The 27395-nt window shown below is 49.4% G+C and overlaps 2 protein-coding genes and 1 non-coding gene across 6 annotated transcripts; all 3 read left to right on the top strand.

The window, feature by feature from the left end:
* The first annotated feature begins 3163 nt into the window (after positions 1-3163).
* On the top strand, positions 3164-10651 carry LOC100975460 (melanoma-associated antigen D4). Of its 4 annotated transcripts, none has more exons than XM_003805102.5 (13): positions 3164-3340; positions 4293-4503; positions 4768-5601; positions 6013-6216; positions 6320-6383; positions 6577-6656; positions 7045-7136; positions 7771-7850; positions 7936-7978; positions 8370-8432; positions 9377-9491; positions 9814-10244; positions 10440-10651. In XM_003805102.5, exons 2-13 carry the CDS (start codon positions 4294-4296, stop codon positions 10447-10449), a joined length of 2226 nt encoding a protein of 741 aa, XP_003805150.1. In that variant the 5' UTR covers positions 3164-3340; position 4293; the 3' UTR covers positions 10450-10651. The 4 variants fall into 4 exon arrangements, with proteins under 4 accessions (XP_003805150.1, XP_003805149.1, XP_008965731.1 ...); XM_003805101.5 differs by having other exon boundaries at positions 3171-3340; positions 4263-4503; XM_008967483.3 differs by having other exon boundaries at positions 3188-3340; positions 4242-4503.
* LOC112438599 (small nucleolar RNA SNORA11) lies at positions 9004-9131 on the top strand. Its single transcript, XR_003027002.1, has one exon. It is a non-coding gene; the product is annotated as a small nucleolar RNA SNORA11 (small nucleolar RNA).
* Positions 10652-18249: 7598 nt separating the features above from the next.
* Positions 18250-24695, top strand: LOC112438447 (putative uncharacterized protein FLJ39060). Its single transcript, XM_024927379.3, has 2 exons — positions 18250-18501; positions 19517-24695. Exons 1-2 carry the CDS (start codon positions 18250-18252, stop codon positions 19634-19636), a joined length of 372 nt encoding a protein of 123 aa, XP_024783147.1. The 3' UTR covers positions 19637-24695.
* Positions 24696-27395: the final 2700 nt, after the last annotated feature.

Below are 27395 nucleotides of genomic sequence, written 5' to 3'. Positions count from 1 at the left end.
ACGGTTGGCGGGAGTGTACATTAGTTCAACCATTGTGGAAAGCAGTATCGCAATTCCTCAAAGAGCTAAAAGCAGAACTACCATTTGACCCAGCAATCCCATTACGGGGTATAGAGCCAGAGGAATATAAAGCATTCTACCATAAAGACACATGCACCTGGACTATTCACTGCAGCACTGTTCACAAGAGCAAAAACGTGGAACCAACATAAATGCCTATCAATGACAGACTGGATACGGAAAATGTGGTGCATATACACCATGGAATATTATGCAGCCATAAAGAAGAACAAGGCCATGTCTTTTGTGGGAACAGGCATGGAGCTGGAGGCTATAAGCTCAGCAAACTAACGCAGGAACAGAAAAGCAAATCCCACATGTTCTCACTTAGAATTGGGAGCTAAATGATAAGAACTTATGAACACAAAGAAGGAAACAACAGACACTGGGGTCTCCTTAAGGGGGAGGGTGGGATGACGGAGAGGAGCAGAAAAGAGATAACTCTTGGATAGTGAGTTCAATACCTGGGTGATGTAGTCATGTGTGCAACGAACCCCCGTGACACGTGTTTATCTATGTAACAAACCTTCACATGTACCCCCAAACATAAAAGTTTTAAAAAATATTACAGTGCAAGTCTATTGATGATCAATTCTTTCAACTTCTGTATGTCTAAACACCTACTATTTTAACTTCATTTGAAAAGATATTCATTGAGTATAGACTTAAGAGTTGACATTTATTTTTATTTCACGATTTTAAAGATGGTGTGCCACATGACTTCTGACTTGCATATTGCTAATGAGAAATGTGCTGTCATTCTTCTCTTTGGACATCTAAATGTTTCTTATGGTTTTCTTCTGATTTTCTAGTTACTTAGGAGAAAGGGTAAATCTCTGGGCGAGCAGATAGGTAAAATGTCAGGAATGCACACCATGGATTCTCTGTGCATAGCACCTTGCACATACTTTAGATTATGCGTGGCAACGTGGAGGCCTCCTGAAAGCACAGGGCTCGGTGAAAAGAAAATTAAGAAATCCGGTGGATACTTTTATTTCCAGCCATGATGGATTAACAGGAACCGGACTTACCGTCTCGCCTAAATACCTACAAACCAAAAAAATTATAAGGCTTAACGTCATGGCACCACCTGCATATGGGACAGTGATCCCTGAGAGAAAGGGAACCTGACCAGGTGAGCCCTCTGATCGCCCAATTCCACCAACTTCTTGCCCGGATAGAGTTTGCAGGCTGCAGCACAGGGGAGCTGAACACAACAGAGCCCGGTGGACCGTCTGAGTGAAGGAGACAGAGTTGAGAGCTCAAGAGGTCCATAGGACCAGAATTTGCCGGGAGTAATGGAGAGGAGACAGCTGCACAGAGAGGCAGCTCTGGAGACCCTTCAGAGCTTGCCCTTCTGGATGCAGCGTATCAGAAACGGGGAGTGGTGATCGATGACTCCCAGTTTCTGGAGTGAGTGGTTGTGTGGATAATGGCGCCATTTACTGAGACTGTGAAGATGGGTTGGGGGAGGGGGGGAACAGGAGCGATGGGGATGTGTGAGTGTATGGGAGGAGTGAGTATACCAAGTGACCAGTTTTGGACAGGCAAACCATGAAGAGCCCTTGAGACTTCCAAGTGGAGATGCCACGTAGGTGGGTGAATGTATGTACTTGGACCTCAAAAGTGAAGTTCAGACTGGGGTTGTAGATTTTTTGGAGTGATTAGCACGTAGCACTTTCTGAAGGCTTTCGTTTGTAGGGTGTGTTCCTCTCCCGCAGAGGACATGTTACAGGGGAAGGGCTAAAGAGGCACAAGCAGCTGACAGGAGAGATTGATATATAACAGCTGGAGAAAACCACAGAGCCAGGCAGAATGGATACTGGTCAGCGGAGAGTAAAAGCTGCAGTCCTAGCAATACCTTCCATTCATACACAGGGGTCCTGGTGAGGCTGACATAAAAACAAATATAAAAATCTACTACGAATTTTACAAACAGTCCAGGTTCGACTGCAGATGAGACCACAGCATTTTCTGCCTCAAAAGACATCCAAGTGGAGATGTCACGTAGGCAGGTGAATGTACTATGCACTTGGACCTCAAAAGTGAAGTTTGAACTGGGCTTGTAGATTGTGGAGTAATTAGCTCAGACACACAGGTGTCTAATTGTCCTGGCGGACACCAGGAGGGTCTCAGCGGCAGCGTGATTGTATCGCTGATAGGGAAGAGGCCTGACAATCTGAGTAGAGAGTGGACCCGGTGGAGCAATTCTCATACCTGGATGGACCCACATAGAGCCGCAGAGGCTGGGGGCGAGGCGGGGGGAGGCTCTGTCTCCCTGTGTCCTGAATGCGGAGCATGAACTTAGGCCTTCTACAGCACAAACCTTGCTTCTTTGGGACAGATGCTGGGGTGGGGGAGGCCTGTCACTCAGACGGAGGAGGCGGTGCCTCTGTCCCCAGGCCAGCAGGAGCAGGAGGTGGACTTTGGAGTCCGGAAGACCCAGGTTCAAATTTTGCATTTTCTGTTTCCTGGCTCTGTGGTCTAGTTCATGCAATGTGTCTGTGCCTCAGCTTCCTGATACGCCAAATGGGGATGCTGACATCCACTTCCCAGCGCTGCTGTGAGAGGAAGAAAAGCCCCAGCACAGATACCTCTGTGACATACAAGCTGCATAAAGGGTAGCTGAGGAAGCAGATGTTCCCAGTATGTCTGGGGGCCAGAGAGTTGGCTAGTGGAGAAGCACACAAAGCGAAGTGCCATCCTCTGGCCATGTCCATTTCGTAGCCCCGCAGGTTGAGGATTTCCACTTGTTGCAGTTAGAGACCCAGCTTATTAATTGTGAGACCTCACTAATTGTGACCTAAGGGGTCGTGCCGGGGAAACGGGGCGTAGTGTATCCCAGACCAGGCTGGAGGAGTTTGGGTGAAAGGGCAGGGCAGGACAGAGAAGCATTGTGCAAAAGTGGGGGGACTGAGAAGAGATGATTGGGTGGGTCGAGCTGCACTGCAGGGTATGAGTGTGCGCGCCCGCGGTAGGAGGAGGAGGAGGAGGAGAGGTGAAGTGGATCTGGCGGGAAGAGCCCCCCCCACCCTACCTTCGACCCCACCGCCCACCCACCCGCGGAATCGCATGCGCACTGGAGACCTGGAGGAAAGGGCTTTTGTTGGGAAAGCGGGCGGGCTGGAGGGGTCCGCGCATGCGCAGGCTACCCAGCCGCGGGGGGTGCACGGAGAAAAGGGGCGGGGTGGTCCGGGCTGCTGTGCTGGCAGCAGTAGGCGAGGGCGCGGCTGCGGGGTTCCTGGTGCTGAGGACGGACGCCATTGGAGCCCCCGAGAAGGTAAGGATCCAGCCCCAGACAGGACCGGGAGAGGGCGAGTGGAACCCGACACGCTGCGCCCTCCCTCCGCCTCCGGATCTGAACAAAGCCCAAGCACTCAGAACCGGAACCCCATTAGACCCAAGGTCTAGATAGGAGCCCCCATCACCATCAGACCCAGGCGCCCCGATCTGAGCCCTACTGAAACCGGAGCCCAGGATCCTCACCCCTTTAGCAGACCCGTGTGCTCCGAGCTGAGCTCCCTTGGACCTGAGGCCCCACCCCCACCCCAACCACTCCTAGATTACTCGAACCGAGCTGACCGCTTGCCCCCTTCCTGGAGTGCCCAGTCCTCGCGTTTGAGATCTGCAGCGCTCCGACTGGAGCCTCACCTAGGTCTGAGGCCCCCACTCCATCCGCCTCTAGTGCTCGAGTCTGAGCCCCACCTAGGCCCCCCGCCCGGACCTAGCCAAAGGTCCCTGGGGTTCTGTTTCGCAGAGCTTGCGGCTTGCCACTGTCCCTGTTGTCTGAGCTCTCCCATCTGCTCCCCCTTCATCCCGGTCCCCTTCTCTGGCCCGTAAATCCAAACCCTTTGTTTCTCTCTTCCCCAATGCATCCCCTTTGGGACTCTTCGGACCCCAGCCCTCCAGAACACCCCCTAGTCAAATCTAGCCGCTGGGATGGCGAGCCTGCCCATCCTAAACTCCGCTTTCAGTGCGGCGCCTCCTGCGACCTCCTCTGTCCCTTTCCTTGGGCTCTGTCCCTGACCAGGTCTACCCCATCAGAAAGCCAAACCGTCTCCCCCCCCCTCCTCCCCCCCCGGCCCCCTACTGCCTAATATTGCCTAGTAACCTGATGATTGTCGCCCCTCACCTCCCGGGAGATCCCGCCTCCCATTGGATCCCGCCCCCTCCCCCTGCAGCTGCTTCACCCTCCCTCTCAGGCTGAGCTCTCATCTCCCTGGGACCCGCAGCATGGCTGAGGGAAGCTTCAGCGTGCAATCGGAAAACTACAGTGTTGAAGACATGGATGAGGGTAGCGACGAAGTCGGGGAGGAAGAGATGGTTGAAGGCAACGACTATGAAGAATTCGGTGCGTTTGGTGGCTATGGCACCCTCACCAGCTTTGACATCCATATCCTCAGAGCCTTCGGAAGCTTGGGTCCAGGCCTTCGCATCTTATCGGTGAGGCCCCTTCCTGGACACCTGCTGGCCTGGGCCTTTCCCCTGTGAATGGGGGAGGGAGGAGGGGGGAGCAAGGAGGGTTGTGTGGGAAAGGACTGCCCAGCTTCCCAAGCCTTCCCTCCCCTGCTCGGAAGAAGAAGATTTGGGAAGGTCTTGGGGTGTTCAGGGCTGACTGCTGGGAAGAGGCTGGCCAGCACAGGGAAGCTAACACAAGTATGTCGTCGAGTGGCCTGCCTTCCCCAACCCCTCTCTCTGGCCTTGCAGAATGAGCCCTGGGAACTGGAAAACCCTGTGCTGGCCCAGACCCTGGTGGAGGCATTGCAGCTGGATCCGGAAACACTTGCCAATGAGACGGCCGCCCGTGCTGCCAACGTAGCCCGTGCCGCCGCCTCCAACCGTGCGGCTCGGGCCGCTGCTGCCGCTGCCCGTACCGCCTTCAGTCAGGTGGTCGCTAGCCACCGGGTGGCCACGCCGCAGGTCTCAGGAGAGGATACCCAGCCCACGACCTACGCCGCCGAGGCTCAGGGGCCCACCCCTGAGCCACCCCTTGCTTCTCCGCAGACCTCCCAGATGTTAGTCACCAGTAAGATGGCTGCCCCCGAGGCTCCGGCAACCTCCGCACAGTCCCAGACAGGCTCCCCGGCCCAGGAGGCTGCTACTGAGGGCCCTAGTAGCGCCTGTGCTTTCTCTCAGGCTCCGTGTGCCAGGGAGGTGGACGCCAACCGGCCCAGCACAGCCTTCCTGGGCCAGAATGATGTCTTTGATTTCACTCAGCCGGCAGGTGTCAGTGGCATGGCCTTCCCGCGCCCCAAGAGACCTGCCCCAGCCCAAGAGGCTGCCACAGAGGGCCCCAGTGCTGCCTCTGGTGTGCCCCAGACGGGACCTGGCAGGGAGGTGGCAGCCACCCGGCCCAAGACCACCAAGTCGGGGAAGGCGCTGGCCAAGACTCGGTGGGTGGAGCCTCAGAATGTTGTGGCAGCAGCTGCTGCCAAGGCCAAGATGGCCACGAGCATCCCTGAGCCGGAGGGTGCAGCTGCTGCCACTGCTCAGCACAGTGCTGAGCCCTGGGCCAGGATGGGAGGCAAGAGGACCAAGAAGGTGAGATCCCCCTGCCCCCTGCCACCTCCACACCCCCTTGCTCCTGTCCTTTCCTTCTCCTCCCTTTCCTGCTCCTCTCCTCCCTCTCCTCTCCCCCTTCTTCCTCTCTTCTCCTCTTTCCCCTCCTTCTCTCCTCACCTCCCCTCTCCTCCCCTCCTCTCCTCTCAGCTAGTCCATGTTTCTCCAACACAAGTTTGCTGAGCATGTTTTCACTCCACGTAGTCCCTACCCTCAGGACTGGTGGGAGAAGAGGCTGGCTCAGTGCCTGGCACTTAGTAAGCACGCAGCACATGCCAGCCGCTGCTGGTACTGCTCTCATTTCCAAGAGCCTGCTACGGGTGAGGTGCGTGCCGGGTGCTTTGGCACGGGGAGCCTGGTAGCCCTGGGTCTCTCCTCTCTCAAATGATACAGTCCAAGCACCTGGATGATGAGTATGAGAGCAGCGAGGAGGAGAGAGAGACTCCCGCGGTCCCACCCACCTGGAGAGCATCACAGCCCTCATTGACGGTGCGGGCTCAGTTGGCCCCTCGGCCCCCGATGGGCCCGAGGTCCCAGATACCCTCAAGGCACGTACTGTGCCTGCCCCCCCGCAACGTGACCCTTCTGCAGGAGAGGGTAAGAAGCCCACCCTCCCCCATCTCCTTCCTCTCCTCCCTTGTGGGCCACGTCTCTGCTGTCACCCATGCCTTGACCTCCCCGCGTGTTCCTCCTTCTCCAGGCAAATAAGTTGGTGAAATACCTGATGATTAAGGACTACAAGAAGATCCCCATCAAGCGCGCAGGTAGGCAGCCTGTGCCCCCTTCACCATCCCCTAGTCTGTGGGCATCCCTTTGCTTGCGTGCCACGGCTGGTCCCTCCATAGCCACAGGACGGGGTCCTGGCTGCGTCACCCTCGGCAGGGCTGACCAAGGGGCTACAGCTCTATGACCCCTGCTCAGCCCAGGTGCTTTCTCCAACTCTTCCCCCTCCTGCAGACATGCTGAAGGATGTCATCAGAGAATATGATGAACATTTCCCTGAGATCATTGAACGAGCAACGTACACCCTGGAAAAGGTGGGTGCAGGATGGGAGCAGCTCTGTGGGGGAAGAGCGGGCATGGGGGTGCGGTGACCCTGCAGCCCCTCAAGGCCCAGTCTCTGGAGCCATCTCTCACCTCTCCGACTCTGAGCTTCCACTGCACTGGCAGTTTGACTCGTGCTTCCTGCCCTCGGCTTCTCTCTCTCATGCTCTCTGAGTGTCTCGCCGTCTGGCCAGGTGGGTCTCATCGCCTCTGCCAGCGTCAGCTCCCACAGCGAAGGTCTTCCGTGTGCTGTCTTCTTCTGCCCTCGCTCACGAGTTTGCATTCCTTGCTGAGGAGCAGTTCTAACCCGGAATCACTGTCTGCCGGCAGGATGCCCAGCATGGGGTTTGGATCTCACACTCTGTTTTCTCCCCCACGTAGAAGTTTGGGATCCACCTGAAGGAGATCGACAAGGAAGAACACCTGTATATTCTTGTCTGCACACGGGACTCCTCAGCTCGCCTCCTTGGAAAGTAAGAAAGGGAAAGCGGGTCGTGGCCTTCCTCGGTGGTGTCCCTTCCCTGCCCACACCCCTTCAGTGAAGCAGGAAGACGGGGCTTGAGTGCGGCGCACGGCTCCCACACACAGCGAGGGCTGCCTGGTGACTGCTGGATGAAAGGAATGATAGCCTGGGGTGAGGCCTTGCTGCCATCAGTTCTCCCCAAGCTGCTGCCGGGCTTTATCCCCAAAGCTTCGGAGGAAAGTGCCTCTTCCTCCCGCCTCTTCCTCCTGCCTGCCTGGCCTGGGCCCGGCAGAGCTGGCCTAGGGGAGAGCTTCCTCTTCAGTGTAGGTGCTGATGTGGAAGGGGCAGGAAAGGTCTGGAGCCATCTCTGGGCACACGTTTGCCATTTGCAGAGCTTCGGCTCCCTGCCTCGCCCTGTCCTCTGCAGAACCCTGTCAGGGAAGTGTTAGTACCCATGTTTTATAGAGGAGGCGATTAAGTCTCAGGCGGAGGTGCGAATGGTCTGTCAGCAGCTAGTGAACTGTGCCTGTCCTGGGAAGAGTTCCCCTCAAGCTGGGAAACCTGAGAGAGGCTAGTTGGGAGAGCCTGGTGGTGTCTCTCAGGCAAATAGCTGCTAAACAGGATTTCTCTTTCCACACCTTTAGAACCAAGGACACTCCCAGGCTGAGTCTCCTCTTGGTGATTCTGGGCGTCATCTTCATGAATGGCAACCGTGCCAGCGAGGGTGAGTGGCTGGACCTGCAACTGGGGGGCTGCCCATAGTCTCATCTTCTGGGTGCCAAACTCTCGTACCTCCTCTCCCCTCGCAGCTGTCCTCTGGGAGGCACTACGCAAGATGGGACTGCGCCCTGGGTATGATTGGCCTCTCCAGCTCCTCCCCTCGGTGCTATCCTCTGGCCAAAGAGGTCCTGGGATTGCAATAGCCTGGTGGTCTGGCGCAAGGGCGTGGGGTGCCCTGGGCTCGGTAGAGAGCAAAGGATCTCACCAGGGCGGATGGGGAAGCGGTGCTGGACGCTGCTCAGCCCTCTCTCTGCTCTGTGGCCCCAGATGACATCTAAGAGAGACAGTCAGAGTCAGGGGTTCCATCAAATCCCTACCTGGGGCGTCCCTGACCAACAGTCCTCTGGCCTCTGCTGCATGCCCAGGCCTCCACAGCGACTCCCCGGGGGCTGGGAAGTCATAGTCATGCTAGGGAGGGCCCCTGCCACCGTCTCTGCTCATGTATTCCTTTCCTTGCCCTCAGGGTGAGGCACCCATTCCTCGGCGATCTGAGGAAGCTCATCACAGATGACTTTGTGAAGCAGAAGTAAGTATCACCTGAGCTAACTGCGGCTCTCACTCGAGCATCCTTTGTGTGCTGGTCTGGCTGAGAAAGCAGTTCCCTATCCCAAATCTTCAACTGGAGGGATGGGTGCCTCTGACCTGGGAGTGAGTGGCAGTGGGGGTATGCGAGTGTGTGGGGAGCCGAAGGCCAGGGCGGTCTTGGGAAAAGGGAGCTCACGTCACCTGAGAACACGGTGTGGGGTGTGAAAACGGCCGCCATCACCTTGAGCACCTGCCCTGTAGACTGACACAAGAGTTCCCCCTGGTTTACACCTAAGGAACCCGGAGCTCAGAGAGGAGACGCCTCTGAGCATGGCTCCCAGCTGGTAAGGGCCTCAGCCCAACTCTCCTGATTTTCAGGCCAGGGGCCACCCTCTCCCCGTCCCTGGAGGACTTGCCAAAGCACAGGCGCACATGCACACCAACAAAGGGTCAGGACTTGAGGAGGATGCCTGGAGCACGCTTCTCCTGGCTGACTGTTTCTTCCTCTCCAGTCGTTTCCTCTGGTGGGCCTCTCCAGGGCTCCGCCGGGGTGTGGCCAAGACCCTCGAGGTGGGGTGTGCTCAGAGCAGGGGGCCTGAAGAATGGCTCCTCTGTTTACAACACACCCAACAGGAAGCTGGGGTCATCGTGATGAGGGGCACAAACTTGTGGCCTCCCTACAGACAAACGCCCTACATGTGGCCCCCCTGCACCTCCGCATGGCTTCCGGGGAGGACCAATGGCAAAAGGCTTTGAAGGCCTCACTTTTGCAGGCAGAAGTCCTGGGAGTGGGTTTGGGAATGAGTGAAGGGCTGGAGGGGCAGGACAGTCCTCTTCCAGGAGCTGAGCTGCGGCATCGGGTTGAGGAGGGGCCCCCTGGAACCCATCCGTTCAGCAACAGGTCTGCTTGGCTAGAAGCAAAGTTTACTTTCCTCTCATGCCAAGGTACCTGGAATACAAGAAGATCCCCAACAGCAACCCACCTGAGTATGAATTCCTCTGGGGCCTGCGAGCCCGCCATGAGACCAGCAAGATGAGGGTCCTGAGATTCATCGCCCAGGTAAGGGAGAGCCTCTGTTGGGTGCCCGGCACCGGGGGTGGTGCTCTCCACACCTTGCTTGTTTCTTGGTCGAGGCCTCCTTCCCATTACCCCGTATTCCAGTGAGGGTACCAAACACTCACAGAGGCACCTGAGCACCCTACACAAGGTCACAGATGGGGCAAAATCCCAGGTCTGGCACAGGAGAGTAGGAGCCCCCAGTCCCTGTGGTCCTGATTTTTGCCATCATTGCACAAAGCACACGGGAGGGGGTGAGGCGGGCCGCGGGTGCTCAGCCAGTGTGGGGTAGCTCTGTGTCTATGCTTGCCCTTTTCCTCCTCAGAATCAGAACCGAGACCCCCGGGAATGGAAGGCTCATTTCTTGGAGGCTGTGGATGATGCTTTCAAGACAATGGATGTGGATATGGCCGAGGAACATGCCAGGGCCCAGATGAGGGCCCAGATGAATATCGGGGATGAAGCGCTGATTGGACGGTGGAGCTGGGATGACATACAAGTCGAGCTCCTGACCTGGGATGAGGACGGAGATTTTGGCGATGCCTGGGCCAGGATCCCCTTTGCTTTCTGGGCCAGATACCATCAGTACATTCTGAATAGCAACCGTGCCAACAGGAGGGCCACGTGGAGAGCTGGCGTCAGCAGTGGCACCAATGGAGGGGCCAGCACCAGCGTCCTAGATGGCCCCAGCACCAGCTCCACCATCCGGACCAGAAATGCTGCCAGAGCTGGCGCCAGCTTCTTCTCCTGGATCCAGTAAGAGTTTCGGTAGAGAAATGAGACTCTGCAGGAGGGCTGCGGAGGGGGGTGAGATGTCAGAGGGAGGGCCGGGGTGGGGGCGCTGGGGGCAACGGCAACAGCATGGACGGACACTTATTTTGTTACGTACACCCCTCCCTGGTTCGCGTGTGTCCACGGATGTTGTCACTTTGGTTTCTTGTGCTTTTATAGGCACCGTTGACGAACTGCAGCGATCTTACTGGCCAAGCCAGAGCGCCTCCTCTCAGATTCCTTCTCGACACAGCACCCTAGGCGGCTTCTTCCTGTCAGTCGGAGGTGGCATGCAAGATGAAGCTCTCTTTGCTCTTCCTGCTTTCATTTTGTGCTTTTCCTTGTGCTTTCATGTTTTGGGTATCAGTGTTACATTAAAGTTGCAAAATTAATTTGGATGTTTCTTCCTTTACCTGCACACCCATTGCTATACCTGGCCACGCTTGGGCTTGTAGCAAGGAAACTTCTTCAGGCTCTCTGGGGTAGGTGGGCCCCACCTCTGCCAAAAAGGCCCACGGGGACAGGTGGGATGCTGGGAGGTGCGGAGGTGGGTTACGCCTGAGTGCGTGAGCAGGAGTTTGGAGAGGCCCCAGTGCTCATCGTTATGTGATTTTCTACAAGCCTTGCTCAGCAGCCCCAGGGACATGGCAAGAGTGGGGGCCAGAGCAGGGGCGGGGTGGAAAATTGCAGCTTGGTGCCACTGCCCCTCCCGCCGAGGGACAGGGTCCAAGGCTCTCACCAGGACCCACCTCCCACACCCCCTCCTTGGAGATGATGTTCCGGAACCCTTGGCTCATCATCCACACAGTTCAGGACCCCGTCCTCGGTACAGAGTCTGACGGACAATGAGGTGGGCCCCGCAGTGACGTTCGCAGCCCTCCAGTGGGTACAAGGAGGGGCCGTGATTGCTGAGGGAGCAGGATGTAATAAAAACAACGCACGGTGCACGCGTACACAGCCCCTTGCCTGTGACGGAACGGCGGCCTGTTTGGAGCTTCACAGCCCTTCTCCCCCAGCAGCAGGGCTCTCCCAGTGAGGACAACACCAGGCCTACCTAGGTCCTGGTGTGTTCAAGGGCTGGGTGATGTCTGGAGGGGTCTGAGGTAGGGCTGCACATGCTTCAGGTACAAGACGGTGAGGGCAGAGACAGTTTGGTCTCCTGGGAAGGGCTCAGTGGCAGGCAGGGACAGTGTCCAGGGCTTCTGGAGTTCCCCGGTAATGTCCAGGGTTTGGGAGGACAGAGCCCTAGATAAGGAGGGAAAACATAGCAGTGGAAGGCTCCCTGTTTCCCACCCCCTCACCCAGCCCCAGCCTCTGTTTCCCCAGGAGGGGCTGCCATCTCCGCCACGGCCAGATCCTGACCCAGACCGGGCTACCTAATTTGGGAGGCCCAGTGGAAAATGAAAACACGAGTCTCCTTGTCAAAAACTATGAAGGATTTCAAAACAACAACAGCAGAGCATGGAGCCACATGGGGAGCCCTGGTGAGCATCAGACTGCATTGGTTGCACACCCCAGAAGCTGTCCGTCAGAAAGGCTTTGGGTGGGTCTCCGTGTTGGCTGCCGCTGTGATTTCTGCTTCTCTGGTGCTTGGGTCCATGCTTGGCCACACTGACATTCTGGGACTCTGACAGAAATCCAGTCCCAAAGTTTTACTGGAACACACACACACACAAACACACACACACACACACACACACACACACACACAATGGAGTCCCCTTCCCTTTATGTCTCCTGGTTTGTGGTCTGGGCTGTGGAAGAGATGAGGGATGCCTGGGACTCCACCACCCCTGGCGTCATAAATTTAATGCTATTTGGCTGGAACCTCCCCGGACACCCTTGTGCACATAGCGGGCACATGCCTGTCCTTGGATCAGGGTGGGGGTAGTCACCATAAGCCACAGGAGTGAGTTTGAACACTGTGTGCGGAGGGCACTTGAGATACGGAAGTTCCACCGGAAAGGAACAGGAAGCAGCCCTCGGAGGCGGGGTGCTGGCCAGGTCACGGCCTCCTCAGGCCTCCAGGCTTGCTGGACACTCTCCCTTTCACATCACCTTGCTGCGGTGGGGCCTCACCAGGGACCCACTCCCCCTACCCTGTAGGGGCAGCGCTGAGAGCACCTGGGAAGAGTGGAGGAGAGCAGGGAGGCGAGAGCACCCTGGTGGGAAATGGGGGTGGACTGGACTGCGCGTCCTGCAGAAGGGTCAGACCGGCCACCCTGGAGATGGCCACCACCTCACTCACATGGCAAACAGGAGACCCAGGCAGGTTTCCCCCCTGCCCCCGGCCTGGGGCCTTCTGCAGACCCCGCACTGCAAAGGCCCACAGTCCATGTCAGCAAGTGTTTTCTGAGGCCCTGCTGTGTCAGTGGACAGCACTCACAGCCTTCTCCCAGCTTGGCCTGCTCCGTCTGATCACCCCTGCCCCAGGCCTGGCGATGGACGAGCATTCGTGCATTCACTTGTTTCCAGTTATTGACATTATGCATAAAGTTGTTCTGAATATTCATGTACAATTTCTCATCTGGGCCTATGTTTCTGTTTCTCGGCCAAGCCCGAGAGGTGGGGGCAGTAAGGCCATTTCATGGTCTCAGCCAACTGAGGCTCCGAGAGGGAAGACGCTCTCCCCAAGTCACACAGCCAGGAAGTGGCAGAGCACAGACTTGAACCCGGGACCCTCTGAGGCCAGGGTGCGTGCACTGGGCCCTGCTGTCGGCCGCCCCTGCCATCCAGGGTCTTGCAGTGTCCTGGGGGTGATACACCCACCTGCTGGGCACTCTCTCCTGACACCCACCCTCGCACCCACGTGCACATACCACTCCCCATCTCCCTTCATTGTGCATGATTCGCTACCCCTCACGGCTTCCCTGAACGACAGGTTCCACCCTAGGTTTCTGAGGCCTGCCACCGCCCTCCCAGCCTCCTGAGACATCAGGTTGGGTGCTTTCCTTCCTGGGCATCCATCCTGCTGCTCCTCCTTGTTTTTGTCGTCATCAGGCCCTGGGCCAAGGGCGTTTTGCCCACTACCTCGTGACACCCTCAAAGATCGTCTGAGCTACTACTGTGCACTTGAGGAAACAGACTCAGAGAAGGGAGGTGACTTGCCTGAGATCTCTGACCCAGCTTTGCCGCTGCCTCCACTAGTGACCTTGGCCCAGCCTCTTCTCTTGACCAGTTGCATATCGTTCCGTGTTGCATGTGAAGAACCATTCACATGGTTTGCACATTGATTATCATTTGTCGTCTTAATACTGAATTATAAGAGTGCTTTTTTGCGTGCAAACTTTTCCATTGTCGGGTAGTATATATTGCAAACATTGCCGCAATGAATGGTTTGCTTTTTCATTTCGCTAATGATGAAAAGCCAGATTTCTAAATTTGATGAAATTCACTTAAGGTGTTTTTGCATGGCTATTGCTTTCTGTGTCATAGCTATAAGAGTCCTTCGCCTACAGCAAGTTTTTCAAGGCTTTATCCTGAATTCTCTTCCAGAGGTCTTATGCTTTAGCTTTTTTGTTGACATTTAGGATCTTCACAAACTTCAGAAGTTTGAAATCATACCAATTATCTTTTCTGACCACAATGGAATGAAACTAGAAAGCAATACCGGAAGGAGAATTGAAAAAGTCACAAACAGGTGGAAATTACAACACTCTCTTCAACAACCAGTGGGTCAAAGAACAGACCACAAGGAAATTAGAAAGTATCTTGAGACACATGACAATGAAAACACCACATACCACAACTAAGGAGATGCAGGGAAAGCAGTGTTAAGAGGGAAGTTTATTGTGGTAAATCCTTACAGTGAAAAAGAAGAAAGATCTCAAATCAACAGCCTATCTTTGTGTTTCGAGAACTAGCAAAGGAAGAACAACGTAAACCCGAAGTTAGCAGAAGGAAGGAAGTAATAAAGATTAGAGCACAAATAAAGGAAATGGAGAATAGACAAATAATAGGAAAAAAAACAATGAAACTAAGAGCTGGTGTCTCTGAAAAGGTCAACATAGGTTAAGCAGATTAAGAAAAAAACAGAGAAGGGTCAAATAACTAAAATCAGAATGACAGAGGGGCATTACAATTGTTACTACAGAAATAAAAAAGATTATAAGGAGAAGACCAGGAACAACTATACCCCAACAAATTTGATACTTTAGAAGAAATGGATAAATTCTGAGAAACATACACGCTGCCAAGACTGACTCCTGAAGAAATAAAAAATCTCAGCAGATCTCGACAACTCATAAGGAGACTTAACCAGTATTCATCAACCTCCCAACAGAGAAAACCACCGCAGGACTAGAGGGCTTCAGTGGAGAATTCTACTAAACATTTAGAGAAGAATTAGGACCAGAAACACACACACACACACACACACACTTCCCAAAAGAATGTTTGTGCATACATATTCAACAAAAGTCTAGCACACCGAGTTCAACAACACATGAAAGGCCCATGACCACGTGGGATTTATTTGTGGAATGCAAGGAAGTTTCGATCAATGAAAATCAACTAATTTAGTGTACGGCATCAACAAAATGAAGGACAAAACCACATGATCGGCTCAATTGATGCACTAAAAGCATCTGACAAAAGTCAACCCCCTTCGTGATAAAAACACTCAAACTCCTTGAAACAGAAGGAAACAACCTCAACGTCACAAAAGTCCTATGTAAAATACTCATTGTGAACACTGTACTCGATGGCGAAAGAGTGAAAGCTTTTCCTCTAAGATCAGGAGCAAGACAGAGATGCCCGCTTTTGCTACTTCTTCTCAACATAGTCCCGGAAGTTCAGAGGGCAATTAAGCAAGAAAATGAAATAAAAGGGCATCCTTTTTATTTCACTTCATTTTATTTTTAGAAAAGGCATCCTTTTTATTTCCTATTTTCTAAATAACCCATAGCTCAAGGAAAACATCACCAATGAAATCACAAAGTATTTTGAACCTGATGAAAACTTATGGGATGTATTTTAATTGTCTAGATTGCATGAAAAAGAAAGGCACAACATTTGCATCTTTCTTAACCATGTTGAACAACAGATTAAACCTGAAGAAAGCCAAAGAAATGAAATAACGATAAAAGTACAAATCAGTTAAAGATAAAACAACACAGCCAGAGGTGGTTTTTTGAAAAGATGATGTGATTAAGACATGCCTTGTGTAGGCCTGAACAAAAAGGAGAGAAATCATGAAGCAACCCGTGTCTGGAGTGGCTAAGGAGACATCACTATGGGCAATGAAGGCATTAAAGAGATCATTATTCAAAACCATGAGCAACTTTATGCCCACAAACGTGAAACTTTGGATATAATTTACACATTTCAAGAAAATACAACAAAATGACAGAAAACAGACTAAACATCTGAATTGTCCTACAAATTCTAAACGGGCGGAATCTGAAGGAAACAACAGCAACAGCCACAAGAACCTACGGACTCTGATGCTGCCACCGATTAATTCTACAAAACGTTTGTGAAGGAAGGAATATCAATCTTACCTTCTTGCCAAGTAACATAAAAAACGGGAAATGCTTCCCATCCCGTTTTATGAGGGAAAAACCTTAAAGGGCATGGTAAGAAATGAAATGCACAGGCCTATCTTTTACATAAGCACAGAAGAAGAAATCTTGAATAAAGCATTAGCAAAACAAATCAGTTAAATCTCCAAAAAGGAAAACGTATCACAAACAAGTCAAGAGTATTCTAGAAATGAAGCGGTTCAGTGCTTGAAAAATCTATCTCTCAGAAGTAATGTATGAAGGAGAAAAAATATGATATTCCCTACAGACGCAGGAAGGGTATTTCATGGGTTTGATTTTTTTTAAATGACCATGCACTTATGATAAAACCTCTTAGCCAACTACGAACAAAAGGGAACTCTCTTGATTCCGTTGGAATATATTTTAAAAGCCTACAAAAACAACGATACTTACGGGTGACATGTTGACAGCTTTCCCTCTGAGATCAGGGGGGGAAAAAAACCAGATACATCCACTGTCACCACTTACAGTGCCATGAAGGAAGAAAAAGTAATCAAAGCAGTCCTGCAAGCACAGCCTTAAATGCATACGCATGTTAACCAAAGGACATCCTTGTGAACGTGCACCACAATAATAACACTAACACTCCAGCGCTGGAAACTACTGAAGAGCCCATTAGAAATAAAAGGCATGAATAAATTGTGGCATCGTCATACAATTCAAAACACTGCGCAGGAATGCAAAGAAACGAAATTCAGCTACACAGCACGACAAAAGTGAATAGCAAGGAGAAAAACCTAATGTTGCCAAGAGAAACCCGGATTATAAAATACGTACTGTACTGATTCTACTCATGTGTAATGCGCTCACAAACAGGCAGGATTATCGTCAAGTGTTAAAAGTCACAAGAGTGGTTAGATTTGCTGAGGTGGAAGACAAGAGTGACTGGCATGAGAGTGCTTTTGAGCTGCCGGCAATACACTACACCATTTCTTAACCCAGATCGTAGGGGATCAGACGTCCCTGTGGAACCATTTACTGAGTGGTACCCTCATTTTGCGTGCAACTCCATTTTTGTATTATATTCCATTACAGTGTACATAGAGATATTTAAATGAATACTATCCCAGGAATGTCCATAAACAATGGATTCTTCAGCGATTTGTATATTCTCTGACCACAATGCCACAATGGGATCTAGAAATTAATAACAAAAGATCATTACAAACCCCCGTATATGTTTGTAAATTAAGAAACATCCTCCTAAGTAACCCATGGCTCTAAGAAAAACTAACGTTGAAATAAGAAAATATTTTGAGCTTACTAATGAAGCAAACTCCAGAGGTCTTTGCCTGCCAATATTACTAAGTCTCCTCTCTGGGGAAGTTTAGATTACACAGGAAGACTCTCCTGCATCTCTGAGAAGGGGCAAGATGCCAGCAATCTGGACGCCAAACTCCAGCGGAGGTGAGGGACTGAAGATTGCTGTAGACAGCAACTGAAATCCCTACGCCGGGTTGGGATGTATGCCTTGAAGTGAGCCTGAAGTTCCAAAGCCCATAAATCTGCTGGTTCATGCTCTGCAGAGAGTACATTTGTCCGCCATCTCCCAGAGTGGGGGGAGAGCGATTTGTCATGCTACGAGGAGCTGAGAGGGGATCTGGGTGTCTAAGTGATTTGTAAATACACTTTCTAGAGCAATCGTGCAATTTACAGCCCCCACCATTACCAACAACGTGCCGGGATACGTGGCAATGCCAGTGTTGCAGACAGTTGGAAGGTCTGGTGAGAGGGGATAAGTCAGTTGCTTTCCTGCCGTCCTCACTGCCAGTTGATGCTCAAGCTCTCTTGGCAACACAAGTGAGACTCCGTCTGTAAAAAAACAAAACATAAACAAAAAATTAACATGTACTCCCAGCTACTCTGGAGGCTGTGGCTGGAGGATCCCTTGAGCTCAGCAGTTCGAGGCTACAGGGAGCTATGATCATACCACTGAACTCCAGCCTGGGCGACAGAGCGAGAACCCCCCCACACCCTCAAAAAAGATCAAGCTCTCTTAATCAGCTAAGTCAGTGTCACTCACCTGTTTCCTTCTCATCTTCTGCTACTTTCTTTCTCTTGTCTCCTCAGCCAGTTTCTTTGTCTTTATGGGGTAAAGCCTTAGGAGAAAAGGATGCAGCCAGGAAAGAGGGAGGGGGAAGAGAGGTGAGAAGTGAACGTGAGAAAGAGAAGGGGTGAGTGAAGTACATGACCAAAGGTGCCCTGGGGAAGCTGGGAGCAGGAACAAGGGTCCCCGGGCGAGTTGAAACTACCCCTCATGCTCTTTGGTCTGTTGGGTGCTCAGGTTGCAGGAAATGGGCATCCGGTTGGACTTCATGAGAACTCACACCTTGGGGTGTGGAGGGCAGGACACCATGAGAGGAGTCCCACCCTGCTGCAAAAGATAGAAGAGGAGAGTTGCCCCCAACATAAAAGGGAAGGCAGTGACAGAAAGAGGCAAGCAGAGGATGGTGGATGGCAGAACAAGGACTATCATCAATGACATTTTCTTCACTGAGCCCACCCCAGAAATGAGCTCCCTTCCTGTGCGCTCTCACAGCTCCTTGTCGTTGAATCTCGTATCACTGATGGTAATTTGCAGAGGAATAATTAAGTTGGTGATTCACTTTAGGATGTACTGCCCTCCGAGGCTGAAAGCTAAACACATAGAGCCCACGTTACGCCCAGTACCACTTAAGGAACTAAGGATTAGTCACTGGGTGAGTATCAGGGGAGGGGAGGGGAGGGCGGGGAGGGGGAGGGGAGGGAACGGCATAGAGAGAAGGAAAAAGCAAAATGAGGGGGAAAACCAGGGGAGGACAACATGAGAAAGGAAAGAGGGAGAGAAAGGGCAGTGAGGGATATGGGAACTCGGAGGGAGGACAAAGGGAAAGACAAGGCATGGAGGAGAGAGAGCAGAGAGGGGAGATGAGAGGTGATGACAGAGGCTGAAGTGAGGTAGGAAGAGAGAGGAAAGAGGAAAGGAGTGTAGAGGAAATGGATGAGGGAGTAAAGAGAAAGGAACAAGGGGAGAGGTCCTTTACCAAAGGGTGATTGATGAGCAGGGGGCAAGAAGAAGGGGCAGCGAGGGAGAAAGGGTAAAGAGGAGAAAACTGCCAGCTTTGAGAACTCTACCCTGCCCCTGGAAAGAGGGGATCCCCATCCCAGGTCAACCTGGGGCTCCCCATGGGACTATCTCAGAGGGAGGAGCTGGATAAGCCAAGAAAGAGCAAAGGGTGCACGGGACCACTCTTGCCTTGCTGCATGTGTCATTCAGGGCCTTCCCACCCAAACAGGGGGACCGGTCACATCAACAGCCACCTCTGCTGAATCCAAGCTCTGCACCGGATCCTCCTTTCCCCTGCCAGATACGGGTTTCAACAAGCAAATTTAAGGGAATCACTCCCCTTCCTGGGATCCCTCCCTGACTGTATCAGTTGCAACCCCTTTCATGGTCACAGAGGCCTGGCCTCTCCCACAAGAACCCTATGGGCCAGCCAGTGCGATGCTCTGTACATCGTATCTGTTCAGGATGAAGCCTGTGTGTGTGTGTGTGTGTGTGTGTATATGGGGTGGGGGTGTGTGGGATGTGTGCGTGTGTGTGTGTGTGTACTAATAATCAGAAGGATCAATATATCTGTGGGAATTGTGAATTCTTTCGATGTGACTGCCTTGCTAGAATCCCCTCTCCCAGGGGCCTTTATTTCAAGGACCAACTCTGCTTTTCTCCCACAGCCCAATGAATGCATCAGACACTCAGCTTCAGTTCCCATGGCAACAGGGGCTAATGGCCTAGAGACTAAAGATGAGACAAAGAGAAACGCAGAGAAATGTGCGTGTTCTGTCTTCCTCTGAGGTACGCAAGCCCCTATTCAGGGATTGAAAAGAACATTTGCTTTAGTTCTACCCTGCCCTCCCCTCAATGCTGGGTGGAGGAGGGCAGAAACGCAGACGGGCCTGACATGAATCCAGAATTTCTACATCCTCTCAATGCACCTGCACGGTTTGGAGACAGGCTTCTTTGTCCCCGAGCCATCATGTTACCAACAATGTATTGTACCTGCAAACCATGCCTGTGGAACCTAGGATTCCTGCTACCCCAACTCACTTTCCTCTTTACCACCCTCTAGCCTCTATCATAGTAGGGGAGTTTTTTCAGTCATTCCTATTTTCTGACAGAAAGTTCCAGCCAGCCCAATTTCAGAAGCGCTGTCTCAGGAGGGCTTCCTGATCCTTCCTGCCAGAGTCACACAGGACACACCTCCTCCCTCTTCTCCTCTGTGGCCTGGGAGACCTCCGCCCAGACCATGGGACAAGTTCCTAGGGCTCCCCCTTCCTGCCACACTCCTGTTCCGCCAGGGCCTTGGGGAGACTCAGACGAGGGAGGTTTCTGATAGTCTCCCACTTCTGGAAGCAGCCAAACTAATGAGAGGCCTCTTGCCTGCCCCTCTTCCTGAGAAGCCCACCACCTCCTGTGTATTGACTCCCCTTACCAGAGGCTGGACAAACAGCGTGCCAGGCCCGACATGAGACGTCCCACACTATAAATTTGTGATAAACAACAACTCAAAAGCTGGGCATATGCCCCCAACTTTCCCTCCCTTCTTTCCATTTATTCCAGTGAGTCTCAGAAGTCCCTTTGTCCAGCTGCACTCTCCTCTCCTGGGACCCAGCTGCCCTCCATTTCCCATGTCCTGGAACCCCTCAGTCCAAAATATCTAAGTAAACTCGTCTTCACTGCAATGTGCAACCCACACCCACAGCCGTGCCCTACGCCAGAAGGAACCACATGAAGTTCTGCCCATCTTCCTGACCTCCACGGATGTTGCGTGACATCCAGTCTCCTCTGGGTCAGGGGGTTTGTCTCATATGCACTCCTGAGTGCCCACCTGCCAGTGACTCCCCTGTGTTTCACACCCCTCTCGGGGAATCTCAGATCCACTCGGCTCCTGGTCTCTGTCTGGATGACCACGACCAGTTTCCCTTGGAGAAGGACCAATGGGGAATGGCAATGCCAGGAAGGCAACGCTTCGCTTGACTGCTCTGCTCCTTAAATCCCCAGAAGCACCACTCACAGGACTGTAGACGCTATGCCAGTTACAGACTTCAGCGAAGGGTCAATAGTGACTACAGGAAATTATAGTGGAACAAACTACTAGTGAGCGATGGCTAAGCATCCATGCTGCTAGAATCCAAAAAGAATCACCCATCCCCTGCCTCCCACGGAAAAGATAAGGTCTTCTGAGGACATTCCATTTCCGGTGAATTCCCGTTCATGGCTTTTCTTCCTGTTTTGAGCACTGCCCTTTTCTCTCCCTGGAAAGAAGGAAGTCCCTCCATTAATCTGCTTCATTGTAGGGATTTCTTTATTTCTCAGTAATGGGATCTGTCTATGTCTCCACCTCCCTGTGAACATATGAACACCCAGAGACAATCACCAAACACTAAGGAGCTATGAGTGTCACATCATAATCCCTCACCTAGCTCTGCGCAGTGGCTCACACCTATAACCCCAGCTATGCAAGACACCGAGGCAGGAGGATTGGTTGAGGCCAGGAGTTGGACACGAGCCTGGTCAATGTAGCGAGACCTCATCTCTAAAATTATAAAAATAGAAAAAATTAGCCTTATATGGTGGCACGCATCTGTGGTCCCAGCTACTCGGGAGACTCATGCAGGAGGATCACTTGAGCCCAGGAGTTTGAGGCTGCAGTGAGTTATGACAGCACCACTGCACAGAGCTTTGGGAGGCTGCACTTTGAAGGCAGGAGTTCAAGACCAGCTTGGGCATCACAGCGAGACCCCAACTGCAGAAAAAAAATAAAATTAAATTTAAAAAAATTAAAAATATCTCTGACCGATACATTTCTCAAAATTTGAATTTGTCAGTTTACATTAACCTTCGTTACTCAGCCTGGATCCTATGGACTTCAAACTTCATTTCCTCGTCCTCTGGACATCTCTGCCCTGCCAATCCCTCATTCTGAATTTGGCCATCCCCGGGGATGGAGGTTATCAGCATGGCTTTAACTGAGAGCACGAAGCATGGGGCTGGTGGCTCATATTTTTAACAAAGCCAGCCTCTCTTGTTGACCCCATCTTTACCCCTCACTGTTTCTCACAGTTTGAATTCCTGCAGATGTCCACTGTTTCTCTGCATCTTCAAATTCTTCTGCTCTGGTGGCTATTCCCCTCAGCATACAATTACGCTCCACTGTCCTCCATTTTAAACAAATACCTTCCCTTGGGGACACTTCCCTACCAGCTGTTCTCCCACATACCTGCTGCCTTTCACAGCAAAACTTTTCTGGTAAGTTGTCTGAACAAGTTGTCACCACTTCCTCATCTCCACCTCCAATGTCTTGCATGGCCTTCTGTCCTCCAATATGCTTTTTTTTTTTTTCATGCTCTTTAGTAACTTACATGATGTCAAATCCAATTATCATCCCTCTGACCTGGCTTGCCCTCTTAGTAGCATTGAACGTGCTGGCCACTATCGGTCTCTTGAGATCTTGTGGATTCCATGAAACCATCTTCTTCTGGTGATCTTCCTTCCAGGATAGATCCTATTCTTTGAGTTGTTTCCTGGCTCCTCTTCTTGTAAACTCCTCTACTTTTTGATATGCTCCAGATTGTGGCCTTGTTTCCTCCTTTTCTACTTTTTTTTCTCGAAGAAATTTCCTTTCACTTTACAGATGTAAATAACACCTACATCTGCCACCTCCTGTGTCCATCAGAATGTTTGGTTAGCAACAACAGAAAAACACTCACGATTGCTCAACCAAAAAACAAAAAACAAAAAAAACCTGATGCAAGAATATCAGGTTGCACACGAAGTCAATAAGAGGGCTGCATAACCAGAATTGGAAAGCAGGTAGGATCCACGGGAGTCTGAGACATAGAAACAATCACAAAGGTCATGCCTGAGAAATAGCTTTGTTTTGACATTGTTCTTGCAACCTTGCTACTCTGCCAGAGAGGCCGCTTTGGAAGCCTCCTACCACATTTAATTTTTCAGCCTTATGGAAGTCTTCGTATAGGTTTCGTTTTGTAATAATTCAAAAATATCCCTCCAACTTGTATCCTAATATACTAGCATGTATGTTAACTTAGGAATAAGTTATGAACATTTTGAATTCCTTCAGAGATTCTTTCCTCCTTCATTAAAAGAAACAGCTTTATTGAGATATAATTCAGATACCACAAAGCTCACCCTTTTAAAGTGTACCGTGCAGTGGTTGTTAGTATATTCCAAAAATTGAGCAACTCCCATTCCGTAGGTGGCTTTTTCACCGTGTTGATTGTTTCATTTGGTTCACCATAGGTTTTTGTTTTCGTTTTTGGTTTTTGCTTTCATTTTATTTTATTTTATATATATATATATATATTTATTATACTTTAAGTTCTAACGTACATGTGCAAAACGTGCAGGTTTGTTACCTGTTGGTGTGCTGCACCCATTAACTCGTCTTTTGCATTAGGTATATCTCCTAATGCTATCCCTCCCCCCTCCCCCCTCCCCCTACCCACAACAGGCCCCTGTGGGTTCACCATAGGTTTTTGGTTCGACTTAGTCTCACCAGTCTAACGTGGCTTTTTGTTGCTTGTGCTTTTTGTCATATTCAAGAGATAATTTCCAAGTCAAATGCCATGGAACTTTTCACCTATGTTCTCTTCTAGGAGATTTACAGGAAAAGATGTTTGAAAAGGGTATATATGATAAGGGATTAATATCCAAGCTATACAAGGAACTCCTACAACTCAATACCAAAAAAGAAGACAACAAACTGACTAAAGAATGGGCAAAAGACTTGAATAGACATTTCTTCAAAGAGGACATGCACATGCCCAACAGTATATGAAAAAGTGCTCAACGTCACTACTCAGCAGAGAAATGCAAATCCAAACCACAATGAGCTATCACCTCACACTTTGAACGATAGCTATTATCAAAACAAAAAAGAAAGAAAGAAGAAAGAAAGAGAAAGAAAGAAGAAAGAAAGAGAAAGAAAGAAGAAAGAAAGAAAGAAAGAAAGAAAGAAAGAAAGAAAGAAAGAAAGAAAGAAAGAAAAAAGATAACAAGTGTTGTTTTGGAGAAGATGTGTAAAAATTCCAACACGGGCACACTGGAGTAGGCACGTAAAGCGGTGCAGCCACTATGGAATACACCGTAGTGGTTCCTCAAAAAATTGAAAATAGAACGACCATGTGATCTGACAATCCCACTTTTGGGTATATATCCAAAAGAATTGAAATCTGGACCTCGAAGGGATATATGCACTCCCACCTCTATTGAAGCATTACATCTAACAGTCAAAATTTAAAAACAATGTGGAAACAACTTAAATGTTCATCGACAGATGAATGGATATCAAAAATGTGGTATACACATAAAATGGCACATTATTCCGCTTCCATGAAGAAGGAATTCCTGCCATCATACCCAAATAATGTGGGTTCTAAATATTTCAGCTATCTAAAATAGTCAAATTTAAAAACCAGAGTGCAGTGTCGGCTGCTTGAACCTGGAGGGAGGGGGAAACAGGGAGTTGCTATTCTATGGGTATAAAGTTTCCGTTGTGCCAGGTGAATACATTCTTGAGATCTCCTGTACAACCCTGTGCCTATGGTTAAGAATATGGTATTTTGCACTTAAAATTTTAGTGAGGGCGGATCTCATGTTACGTGTTCTTAGCACAATAAAATAAAATTTAAAAAACAGAAAAGTTGTGCAACTATCACAACCATGTAATTTAAGAACTTTTTTATTCAAAAAACACGCTGTATGTGTTTAAGTGACCTAATCTCCCCTCTTCTTCAAACCACTGGTACCCTCTGATCTATCTTCTGGCTCTCTGATTTTGCATGTAGTGAATGTTTCCTATAAATCAGATCATACAATACGTGACCTTTTGGACCGGCTTCTTTCAGTAAGCACTATGTTTTCCAGATTAATCAATGTTGCGGCTCGTACATTCCATTAACTACCGTATAATGATACTACATATTGGTTACTCATTCAACTGTTGATGGACATTTAGATTCTTTCACTTTTTGGCTACTATGGAGGAGGCTGTTATGGACACTCTTGTACAGGATTTTACCTGAGTTATTTTTTGAAATCTCTTGGGTGAACACCTGGAGTGGACTTGCTGGGTCATAAAGGAACTCTTACTTTTGGAGGAACTGCTGCACCCTCTCCCAAAGTGATTGGGCCATCTTACAATCCCATGAGAAATGTCTTAAGATTCCAGTTCCTCCACAACCTTGCCAACATTTGTTATTGTCTATCTGTTTGATTTCAGCCATCTTAGTGAGTGGGAAGCGGTATCACAATGTGGATTTGACTTGCACTTCCCTAATGACTAATGACACTGAGCATCTTTTCTTGAGCTTATTAGCCATTTGTACATGTTCTTTAGAGAAATGTCTATTGCAATGCTTTGCCCACTTTTATTTGGGCTGTGTGTCTTTTTTATTAGGCAGTCGTAAGTGTTTAGTAGATATTGCAAATAGAGTCAAATATGAGATATATGATTTTCCAATCTTTTCAATCATCTCATGAGTTGTCTTCCCTGTCCTTGATGGTGGGCTTTGAAGCACAAAAGTATTTAATTTTAATGAAGTACAATTCCTCTGTGTTTCATGTTTTTCACCCGTGATATGGGTACCATATCTACAAAGCCAATTCCAATTTCAAGGTCATGAAGGTTATCCCCAAAGTTTTTTTCCAAAAGTTACATAGTTTTTTTCCCCTTAGGTTTATGTCTATCATTCATTTTGAATTAATTTTCAGGCATGGCATGAGATGGTGGGTCCACTTCATTCTTCTCCATGGGCATAACCATTTGTCCCAGCACCGTTTGTGGAAAATGCTATTCTTTCTCACTCTGAGTTGCCTTGATACACTTGTCGAAAATCAACTGAACTTAAAAGAAGAGGTTTATTTCTAAAATTTGCATTTTTATGACACTGATATATATATGCCTAAATTTATGCCAGTACCACAACACATTGATTACTGTAGCTTTGCAGTAAGTTTTGAAATAGAGACGTGTGAGTCCTCCATCATTGCTCTTTTTCAAGATTGTTTTGGCTTTTCTGGGTCCCTTGCATTGCCAAGGGAATGTCAGAATCAGATTGTCAATTATGGCAAGAAGATCCTGGTGGGATTTGAAATGGTGAGTATGTTGTATCTATAGATCCACTTGTGGACTGTTACTATTTTAATGATACACAGTCTTCCCCGTCCATGCGTAAGGGACACCTTCACATTTCTTTAGGTCTTCTTTAATTTCTTTCAATAAGGTTTTGTAGTGTTCTGCATACAAGTCTTACACTTCTTTTGTGGAATTTATTTCTAACTATTGTGTTTCTTTGGATGCTATGATAAGTGGAATTGTTTTTAAAGTGTCCTTTATTGGATTATTCATTGGTAGTACAAAGACATAAAATTGTATGTTTTACATTGATGTAGATATTATATGGAATAAATTCAATGACTCGTCCTGATAGTATTTTCTTTTCCGGCTTCTTTAGTGTTTTCTATGTACAAGATAATGTCATCTGTGAGCAGAGAGAGTTTTACTTATTCCTTTCAAGTCTGGAGGTCTTCTATCTCTTTTTCTTGCCTAAATGCATTAGCTAGAAGCTCCTGTACAATGTTAAATAGAAATGGTGAGAGCACACATTGTTGCTGGTTGAGGGTGAAAGTTTTCAGCCTTTCACCATTAATCATGATGGCAATTGTGAGTTTTTGGTAGAGTCTACTGAGTTGCAGAAGCGCCTTTTTTCTCCAGTTTCTTCATATTTTTTTAATTGTGAAACGGTTTTGGATCTGTCACAAGTTTTTTCTGTGTCTACGGAAACGATAATATGGGGTTTTTATTTGGTTAGTGTGGTATGTTATATTGATTGATTTTTGTACGTTGAACCAACTTTACATTCCTGGAGCAAGTTCCACTTGGTCTTTGTGTAAAATCTGTGTGTGTGTGTGTGTGCGCGTGCACGTGTGTGTGTTGCTGGATTAGGTATGTGTGTAATTTGTGGAGGAGATTTGTGTATACATAACAGATATGCATCTGTACTTAGGTTAGTTATTTCCTTCTGATGCCTTGTCTAATTTTGGAGTTTGGTTAAAGTTGGGCTCGAAAAACTAGCTGGGAAGGGCGCCCTTCTGTTCTTGAGCAATCTTGTGAAGCTTTGGTGTTAAGTGTCCTTTAAATATTTGGTAGAATTCCACCAGTTAACCCTGGACTTTTCTTTGGGGGAATATATTTGTTAGTAATTCAATCCCTTTACTTGCTGTAAATCAATTCAAATCTTCTACTTCTCCTTTAGGCAGTTTCAGTAATTTGTGTGTTTCTGGACATTTGTCCTTGTCACAAGATTATCTAATTTGTTGCCATGCTGTTGTTCACAGTATTTCCCATAACCTTTTTATTTCTGTAAGATTGTATTAATATCCTATATTCTAGTTTTGATTTTTGTAATATGCATCTTTTCTATTCTTTCTTAGTCTGGCAAAAGCATGTCAATTTCGTCGATCTTTGTTAATGAACCAACTTTTGGTTTGGTTAATTTTCTCTATTATTTCCTATATTCTTTTTATTTA

This window comes from Pan paniscus, chromosome X, assembly GCF_029289425.2.
Source record: "Pan paniscus chromosome X, NHGRI_mPanPan1-v2.0_pri, whole genome shotgun sequence".
Classification (NCBI taxonomy): domain Eukaryota; kingdom Metazoa; phylum Chordata; class Mammalia; order Primates; family Hominidae; genus Pan; species Pan paniscus.
The sequence above is the reverse complement of the archived record's forward strand: the minus strand, read 5'-3'. Positions and strand labels throughout refer to the sequence as shown.